Below are 10,277 nucleotides of genomic sequence, written 5' to 3'. Positions count from 1 at the left end.
ATGATGATGATGATGAGTCTGTGCGGAGGGTTTCGGTTCGGTGAGAGGGACGAGAACAGATTAATCTGCTTTAGAGGTTCAGGAGAAGGAAATGAAGCAGGACGTCAGCATGGTGTGTGTGTCAGTGTGTGTCGGTGTGTGTGCTGGAGGAATTTTTATTACAAATCCAGAGCATTACACACACACACACACACACACACACACACACAGTAGCCTAATGGCTTGCATACACCAGCTAGTGGTTGAATGGAAGTCTTCCTGAGAAGATGCTGAGTGTGAGACTGTTTAGTGTTTATATGGATGCGAGTTTGTGCTTCATTTGTGCGTCTTAATTTGTTTACCAATTGTGAGATGAATGAGCGGTGCATTCCATTGTTTCTTTGTTGTGAGTGTGTGTGTACTTTGAGGATTTCTTATCTTTACAGTACAGCTTGTTTGAGCCTCCCAGCCAGCCTGCTATCTGCATGAACACACTCCTCCTGTCACTACAGTGAAAAACTCGCCCTGCTGTCAACTCTTCTTCAACACCATCGGCGTTTGTGCGTTTGTTTAGATCAGGAACCATCTCTCATATCAAAAGAATTTATTTTCCTCTAATTTTCTCGAGTGTGTATTTGTAATCATGCAGCAGCTTCCACTGCTGAGGTCCGAGAACGAAACGGTGGATTTTGGTCGACGATGCAGGGAACACCATGGACCGCCGGCGTGGAGCGACGGGGCAGAACTTCCGGTCCTGACTCAGCCCGGCCTGGGAGTGACGACCACGACGGTGACGAGCATCACACAGACGGGGGGAGACTGGAGCACGGGGCTGTTTGATGTGTGTAACGACGTCGGCACCTGTAAGAGCAAACCAGGAGGAAAAACATTCCAGTGTTGGTGTGTGTGAAGTACAGTCGGGTTTATCGGAGCAGACGCAGCAGCTGGGGGTTCAAAAGTGTGAAGCTGTTTAACAGAGATGTGAACACACAACTTGTTTCACTTGTAATTGTGAAAGACACAACTGTGAAGGTTTTAGAAGTTTATTCTGGTGAAATGAGGTTTTCTATTTAGAGATTCAGGACAGAGCTCATTAATAAATGTGAAGAAAATGTATATCTTAAAAGAAACCCTGAGGATACTTATTATTAAGAGGAGTACAGGTCAGACCAGGCCTTTACCACACTTTCTGATTTTAAACACAGCAGTGCAGTTTAGATAGAAAACACTAGGTGGCAGTATGCATGTAAAACTAGCCGGGACTCAAGAGCGCCATCTAGTGCGTTTAGTCCAAATCTCTTGGTTTATTTTAATGACTTTAATTAATGATTGAAATGATTTAATGAATGAGTGAAAGCATTTCACTGCATATCGTACTGTGTATGACCGTGTACGTGACAAATAAAATTTTTATTTGAATTTGATGATTATGAAACAAAGGGACCAAAACATATACATAAATTAAGACAAATAAAACTGATTTTTTTTTTTTAAATATTGGTTTTACTGGCATAGAAAAGAGTAAAAATATCCTTTTTTATAATTCTGTTTTTCAGTCTTTACTCTGATCGCTCATTTTGTGCTCCTAGCTGCTGTACACAATACCTTTTATGGAGTTTTGTGGGCGTGGCTACTTACAAATCAGCAGCATTATTAACGGGCTTTAAACATTACAACTGATTAACAACCACATTCGTGGATCAGCGTCCTAAAATCCATCATAAAATGTAAATTTTACTAAAAGATTGATAAATAATCAGAGGTTATCAGGGTTAATAGTTATTGATAACAGTTTTGTCCCCAAACCTCATCATGCAGTAAAAAAAAAAAAAAAATGCAAAAAAGACTCTGTCGTGCGGTGAGTCTGAGCTGCTCCCGGGAGCTACTGGGATTTAATTTCAGTTTAAAGAAGCCTTTTTGTTTCAGAGAGCAGGGTGAGATCATTTAACAGAAGGTGCTGCAACACTCGTCTCTATTTTCACTCCTAACACACTTTAGAATGAACAAAGAGGCCTCCTGCTCACTGGGGGGAGGGGGGGGGGGTGCCTTCAAGGTGAATTCAGTAAAACTAATGACAAATATTTTCAAAAATATCGTTTATATATATTTATTATTTATACTCTCTCTCTCTCTCTGTCAGGTTTATTAGGGGTGTCTGTGCCGTGCTGTCTGGAGCTGAGTCTGGCTCATCAGTACGGTGAGTGTTTGTGTCTCCCTCTGCTTCCTGCCTCCACGTTCGCTATGCGGGTCGCCATCCGAGAGCGTTTCAAAATCAGGGTGAGTTTATAATAATGGAGAAATAATAATAAAAGTGTTTATAACAACGTGATTCAGAGAGAACAATCATAAAAGCTTAGAGAATTAAAATACCGCAACAATGAAGATGTTCAGGTTAACAAGCAGAGATGCAGTAAAACTATAAAACCTCTCAAATCTCAGTCTCGTCAACAGCCAGAGTCACTGAGGAGATATCAGAGCTGCAGTAAAAAAAAAAAAAAATTTTTTTTTTAAAAAAGACAGTAAGAGAAAGTTGGCTCTCAGCGTTATATCACTTTAGAGTTTTGAAAAAGCTTTTGAACCTGCTGCATCGTGTAGAGACGATTTCTGCAGCCTAGTCAAACTTTAATAACTACACTTTCCTAGCAGGAATCAAATAAAGACAGTGTGTGTGTGTGTGTGTGTGTGTGTGTGTCTGCGCTACTGTAAATTTCTATCCAAATATATTCCCAAGAATAAACGAAGAAATGATCAGAATATCTCCTGTACATTGTGAATCTGAACGAAATCCACAGCTACATCCACATCCTGCTTCCCTTCATGGTTATGTTTTCTTTATTTATTATTTAGTTTTTGTGTGTTTGTGAGCTTCTCTTAAACACGTGTCATCATCTGTCCCCAAAACTGATTCTACTGATCAGGCTTCAGTCGTATGAAGTGTTTCTGGAAAAAAAGGGGATTTTATTCTCTGCTGCTCTCCTGATTATAATCTCAGCATTGAGGTTTGGATTGAAGGTTGTGTTTGTAGGTTGGTTGCCATGGCAACTCATCATGTACAATCTCCATCCTCATTCAACTCTTTTGAGATCATAAGTCGATAAGTTCTTTTTTATTTAGTTTATCTTTTTCGACGTTGTGCGATCATGCGTCAGTGTGCATGCTGGCCTACTCATCTCCAGAGAATTATGATTGCATTCCTAGTGGTCAAACATGGGAACTGCAACAAGGCCCACAGGGACAGGAACCACGCTGCCCCATGCTCGCTCTCTAAACATACAGTAGGGTTGTGTTGTTTTTTAAGCAAGTGGAGCTTGTTTAAAAAAAATACTCTTAGGCTTTCCTAATCACTGAATAACGTCATTAGCTAGTAGCCTGTAGCATCAATCATTTGTTTGAAATGTACTGTATGCTCAATATTAAATATTGATCATTGAATTATATTTACATGTCCTACTTAAAAAAAAAAAAAAAAACAAGATAGAGGATGTACTTGTTCTTTGATCTGTGTAGGATGTGTATGTTGTATTACAGGCTAATAGTGTGTGTTGTGTATCTGCAGGGCAGTGTGTGTGATGATTGGGTGACGGTTTACTGCTGCTATCCCTTCGCTGTGTGTCAGATGATGCGGGAGATGAAGAGGAGGATGAAGAGCCAGATGTACACCGTTACCACTACACTGGAGAATCCCTTCTGAGAAACTGTTTCTGTGTGTGTGTGTGTGTGTGTGTGTGTTTACGATGAAGATTCAATTATTTGTAACATGTACCCTACAGCACAGTCCATCACTGGAGCAGGGTGAAGAGCCTCGCTCAGGGTTTTTTTTTGAGCCACCACTTTTGGACATTTAATTGCAATCATTTAATTTAGAATATATTTCTTTAGCTCTTTCAACACTAGACAGCGTCCCAGAGGAGGTTTACAGGACCCTGGATGTAGATGCAGACAGTGAAGAAGCCCTCGGTGCGGGAGGAGAAGAAAAGGAAAAAGACCTGAGATGACACGAGGGAAATGGAACCCGTCCTCCTCACTTGAGTGACTCTGGATAGTGTGATGATTATTATTAAATCCTCAGGCTACAGGTGTAGAGATAAGAGTAAAGACGAACATCAGGCCTTTGAGTGAGTTTACACAACTTTAAGTGTGAGACTCAGATTGTGAATGCGAGTCTGTAGGATTACATTAAGATCGTTCAGCACTGGTGCGCCGGTTTATTTCTGAATCCTCTTGAAGATCGGAAGAGTGTGAAAGAATCCTATAATGACAGGAAGACATGAACTCAAACCCTCACTGTAGTTCAGCCTTCACGCATGACTTAAGAGGAAGTGTGGGATCGGGATGGAATTGAAGATTACACAGTAGGAACTTCAATTCAGTTAGGTTTTACACAAGCAATTACATTTTGAACGTGTCTAAATGGGAAACATCGTCACTCAGGAATGATAAAATGTTGACGAATTCAGTAGTGCTGTGGAAGTGTCGGATCATCTATGGTTCAGTAGTTCAGTATTCACGAGAACAAAGCAGGATTTCTTTTGATCCATTTTCCACAATTTGGAAAGCATTGACCTTTTGTTTGAAGAAATCGTTCACATTCATTTTTATTTTCTGTTTATTTATTTTAATAATACAATAAACAAATTCACTGCCTCTTCTTTTTGGACTAAAATAAAAGAATCGTTAGTATTCATTACTTCTTTAATGACTGTGTACGTTTACAGTTTGTGTAAAACCCTGATCAGTCAAAGACGTTTTAGAGTTCAGTACGTTTATTCTGAGTTCAGTACGTTTACGCTGAGTTAAAAAAATTTATGATCATACTCGACCATTTAAAATACAATCACTGACAACAAACCTTGTATCAGGCTGTAAGTTATTCAGAGGTGGTTATAGACTTTGTGCCTCCTGATGATGAACCGAGTGCAATAACATGCAGAATTCTTTGTTCATTGTTATCACTGAGAGCTTGGAGCTGTCACTACAGGGGACGCAGCAAATCCTCCAACATGACTAAATCTGACCCTGCACACAAAACTAGTACAATATATTAAATCCACAGCTATAAAAAAAAAAAAAAGATTTATTTTAGCACCCCCTATATGTGCATAGTCTGATAGTGATTGACATTGGACATAAAACACCCTCTTATAAACACACATACTTAGCATTTATTTGTTATTCCGTGAGTTACACAAACAGAACACCGGGCTAGACTTTATTGAGGGCTACGAATACAACATCAACGGCAGACATCAAACAAAAAAATCCCTGATTTTAGGTCTTGTATCCCCTACATACAAACATTCGAGTTACGACCTTTCGAAGATACAAGCACACGTTCCAGAATTTAGATCACGTGTCTGGCATACATTGTCATGTGCATGCAGTGTGCACCCCAGGATGTCCAGAAGCGAGCGTAAAAGCAATGAAGCGCCGAGCAATAACGATGGAGACAAAAGTTAAAATAATTGAGAGAATGGAGCGAGGTGAAAAGAGGGCAGACTTTGCTCGTTCTTTTAACATGAATTGTTTAAACATTGGGGATGATTCAAAAGAACAAGGACGAGATCATGGATTAAACTTTTAAAGTTGATATATTAATAATAACTGTGTATAGCCAATTGTGTTAGTATCTTAGTACCTAGATAATGTTTGTTAGACTTACAAACAAATTAGACTTACGAACCCGCTCTCGGAATGGAATTATTTCATGTGTAATAATAATAATGCATTTTTAAAAATGTATATATATATATACTGTATACATTTTAAAATGCATTATTATATATGTGTGTGTGTGTATGTAGAGGACTTAGTGTAACAAATTGTTTGCTAAACTTGTTAATTTTTTATATAAACTTTCACTTTTTTTCTTTACTTCTTCTTGTTTTGTTATTATTTGAACTAAGCATGATCTAGCAAGATTTTAAATTTTGAATGACAACACCATGAGAATAACAACCTTAAATAATAATAATAGTAATAATAATAACATTACCTCATGGGGAAAAAGTCTGAACGCCTCTGCTTTAATCAAGATCATAAAAATACTAAACAAAGAATTATTAAAAAATTCCCTTCTTTGAAACAAAGATCATGATCAGGATATTCATTCAGTTCGTAGACTGCAGGTATCAGGATGCTCATTTCTGTAATGTTTACAGAGGAACATGATCTTGAGACGGAGTCCAGCAGGAATCTGAGGATCTGAGACACCATGGAGGAAAAAAAAGACAGAAGCTCAGAGTGAAAGATGGAAAATTCCTGAAAGTCATCGTGTATAAGCTCTTCACAGAGAAACTGTCAGAGAGAGAGGCATGAGGGAATCAATTACTCTGTGTGTGTGTGTGTGTGTGTGTGTGGGGGGTCCTAACTCAGCACTCGCATGTGTCAGAACTCATCGCTCACTCTCTGAGAAAGAACACACACACACACACACACACACACACACACACGGAGAGCTGTGCTCTTCTTCCTGAGATGCGGACAGTAAGCTGTGGGCCTGAGGTCAGTTTATTCAGGCGGTTCAAACTTCACATCTTTTCACAGAGCGTTAAAATCCCACCTCGTCACTCCAGCCTGTTTGAATGCTCTGCGTTTTTTTAACGATATCAGACAACTTTAACGAGTAATGTCTAGAGTTATTAGTTACTTATTAATCTTTTTAAGCTTTGAACTGGTAAAAAGGACTGAAATATATTTTCATGGAAACATTTCATGCAGGTTCAAAGACCCTAAAATATGATCATTTTAACGAATTGCACAGGAAATCTCTTCATGGCTGCTGTTTTATAAAAACTGAGGAAGACAAATGTTGCTTTTCCTCCAGTGTGACAGCGTAATATGTTGCATAACTCCTCACCTCTTACGTTCTATTTATATTTCAGGCTATGAATGAATAAACTCGGCACCAAACCGAGGCTCTGTAAGAAACCTCACAGATTTAAAGCAAAATAGTTCACACACACACACACACACACACACACTGAGGGTAAAACTCTGCACTGTGTGTATGCATTGCATTATTAATCAGGAAAGAAATTGCTTAAATATAAAATAATGTAAAACTGTTTTAACTGTGGGTTTTGGCGGGCAGCTGCTCTTTCCTCTTTCTAGTATTGCGGTGTGATGCATATAGTTAAACATCCCAGTGCTGTTACCGTCTATTGTCATTACTAGTGGAATGTCCCTCAACCATCCAGATTCCTCCTTGTCCAATCAGACTGCTGGTCGATACATTTAGGTTGGATGAAATATAGAAATACAGTAGCTTAAATATATTTGTAGATATGAAGGTTGAAAAACGTCTTCTATTCTCTATTGGTTTATGTAAAAAGTGTTGCCTGCAATATTCTCATTAGCGCAACTCATGCAACATGATATCTGAAATGCAGCTAGTCTCCGACTTACGGATGAGCCTCGTTCCAGGAGCACATTTGGATTTGTAAGTCGGATTTGTTCTTAACTCCGACAAAGTGAGTTTTATATGCCTTTGACATGAATATACAATGTAAATCATACCAATCTACTTTACTAAATCTGTCCCCTTTCCTTACACTGCCACTTTTGTGGCCAAAAACGTAACAGCACCTAAGGAAATAAATCTCACAGCGACAGTGTTGTCTCTGCGTCTTTAAATCGCGAGGGGAATCCCAGACGCCATATTGCCTCGGAGCTGTTTTCCACTGTATTGGACTGTGAACTCTGTTTTGTAGAGGATTTTCCGAAATTATGATTATTTACCAACAGGACAGATTTACAGGACAGACATTTCCTATCATCGTGCTCCCAGACTGATTCATTGAAACCGGTAAGGCCGACTCAATTCTCCCGCACACACACACACACACACACACACATGCATACAATATATCAAAATTTTTCACATTTTATACATTCACGTACACACTGAAAATATTGTATATAATTGTAAGTTTTGGTATCTGGTGCACTATAGTGTCTATTTTCTGTACAAAACACGTGAGCTACTTCTGTGATTAAACCGAGAGTAGAAGCGCGGTCTGTTCGTATCTGCGGAAATCCGTAACTTGAATGTTAGTAAGTCGGGGACGACCTGTATATGAAAGATCTTCACTCATGCGCTGCAGTGATTTAGAACAGTGAGAGCGTTAGTGCCTCCTAATGGAAGAGAACCAGAAGTGTCTGACTCGCTCTAACCCAAGCTCACACTCTGTTCACAGGGATTTCTAAATTATTCAGGGCATGATGTGTAAAAACGAGGCGTGTCTTCTCTGTTCATGTCTCCAGCCCTCTGAGCCCTGGCTCTGCTGGAGCTCTGGGCAACACTGATTAATCCCAACTCATCTCACAGCACCACGTGTAATATTAAAAAGCTGATAGTATTACCAAAATCCCTTCACACTGAGCTGATATCATCAGCGGGAGAACGTGAACTCTGGGTCAGCTGGGATTCAAGCCTTTTAGAGGAAAAAAATAAAAGTATTAAAGCCCTATAAAGCTTTATAGCATTCTACCTGAAGTCTGGAAAGAGCAGATAACACTGAAGATTTGGAGATTTTTGGATATTCTTGAGCGTCTCATATTACAACCAGGTGAGATTTCTGTAACAATACAGACACGGGACGTTTCTTTCCCTCTGCTGCACTTGCTGTTTTTGTTCTTTTCATACAGATTGCTGCTATTTTAGCGTTCCCCCTGAGCGACGGTGACATGCGCTCATAATTAATGACTCCATGTGCTGTAGCTCAGTAGAGGTAAACCCTAAAGGTCCAGTAGGTACGAGAAGTGAGTGCGCTCATTCCGACTAATGGCACGTTATGAAACAGAGAGTCGCTCTTAATGGATTTCATTTTATCTAAGCAGACTTGCACTAGCTTTTAAAACTCAGAGCATTTTAATCCATTTTTCGCATTACTATATTTTAATAAATATGTACATATAGTGGTCAGGATTGTAAAATAAACCTAGGCAATATGGTCAGTCCAATTTGATTTCCATTTTAACTAACCATACAAACATGATTTAGCATAAAATAAAAAAGTCACACAGGCAAGAAAATAGCAGAGATAAATACTGTATTATCACATGTTTTTCATGGTTGTTTTTGTTTGTTTTTATAACCAAAAATTAGAATACATGCATTTAATGAATTCAACATTTTTGCGATGTCATTCCCAGATTCTCACAGTAAAATTTATGCATATTAAAGTCAAGTTCTCACCCTATCATCCGGAGATCGCTGGTTCGATCCCCAGGTGATGCTGTAACCTCTCGCAGCTGGAGGTCTAGAGAGAGCTGATTGGTCGAGCTCTCTCGGGGGGAGGGATGAGAGGTACTCGTGCTCCCACATTAATCACGGCTCTACAGCCAATCAGGGGCGTCTGTGAGCTCGCGCAAGCAGAGGGAGTGGCTAGCGCTTTCCTCCGAGTGTGTTACTCCGCCCCAAAGGTGTGAGCAGTTTGAAACGATGCAATCGGCTGGCGTCATGTGGTTCGGCCCTCTTGACTGAGTGGTAGTAAGTGGCCTTAATGTGGGAGCCCCCTAGTGACGGGGAGGAATTAGACACGAGTAAATTAGGAAGAAAATCGGGGGGGAAAAAAAGTCATGATAACTTTGTTGCTACCTCACATATCCAAAAGCCCAAATGCATATTTTGATGTCTGAGCCTGCAGACATCAAAATATTGGGTCGTTCATGAGTGATTATTTTTTTTTTTTGTCTTTAATGTGACTCAGTAGAACGAGTATCTCGGAGAGTGATTTATTTATTTTCTACTGGATGCGCAAATCATCACAAAACCTCCGTATGTTACAGTATATACAGGAAACAGAATTGAGTAGTTACCTTTAATTCTTCTCGTCCGAACCGTTCGTTCTTTTGTCACGTGACTCCCATAGACGCTACGAGTTTAATAGATTCAAATGAACGAACGACTTGGACAGAAGATATGATGGTGAGCCGCTCATAATATTTATTATAATATGTCCTTAGCTGTATTGTAATATTTTCATTACTGGAACTATAGACAGAATGTGTGTACTGTATGTAGACGTGTTGGGGGTCTGTTTATTGGAAATGAACATTTTATTTTATTTCTGATCAAAAGAATGAAATGAGCTACATGACTCCAAAAAAGATTTGTTCATTTTGATGAACGAGATTCATTAAACCAGAACCGAGTCACTAAAATGATCCAAACGTCCCATCACTACTGCAGAATGTCTGTATAAGCAGTTAAACTCCTGTATAAACTGTATAAACGTCCTCTGTTTCACTCCTCTTCCAAATGCACTGTCTCAGTGTCTATGTAAATGAGCCAGGCC

At 39.4% G+C, this 10,277-nt stretch overlaps 1 protein-coding gene across 1 annotated transcript; it reads left to right on the top strand.

Moving 5' to 3' along the window:
* The first annotated feature begins 498 nt into the window (after window positions 1-498).
* On the top strand, window positions 499-5,795 carry plac8l1 (PLAC8 like 1). The gene is made up of 3 exons (XM_053477978.1): window positions 499-842; window positions 2,120-2,256; window positions 3,536-5,795. Exons 1-3 carry the CDS (start codon window positions 623-625, stop codon window positions 3,668-3,670), a joined length of 492 nt encoding a protein of 163 aa, XP_053333953.1. The 5' UTR covers window positions 499-622; the 3' UTR covers window positions 3,671-5,795.
* The last annotated feature ends 4,482 nt before the right edge of the window (window positions 5,796-10,277 follow it).

Source organism: Clarias gariepinus, chromosome 19 (assembly GCF_024256425.1).
Source record: "Clarias gariepinus isolate MV-2021 ecotype Netherlands chromosome 19, CGAR_prim_01v2, whole genome shotgun sequence".
Taxonomy (NCBI): Eukaryota; Metazoa; Chordata; class Actinopteri; order Siluriformes; family Clariidae; genus Clarias; species Clarias gariepinus.
The sequence above is the reverse complement of the archived record's forward strand: the minus strand, read 5'-3'. Positions and strand labels throughout refer to the sequence as shown.

Coding starts and splice junctions, on each gene's coding strand:
- plac8l1 (XM_053477978.1), top strand. CDS start 623: ATGCAGCAGCTTCCACTGCTGAGGTCCGAGAACGAAACGGTGGATTTT. Junction 843..2,119: donor GTGTAACGACGTCGGCACCT/GTAAGAGCAAAC, acceptor TCTCTCTGTCAG/GTTTATTAGGGGTGTCTGTG. Junction 2,257..3,535: donor GAGAGCGTTTCAAAATCAGG/GTGAGTTTATAA, acceptor GTGTATCTGCAG/GGCAGTGTGTGTGATGATTG.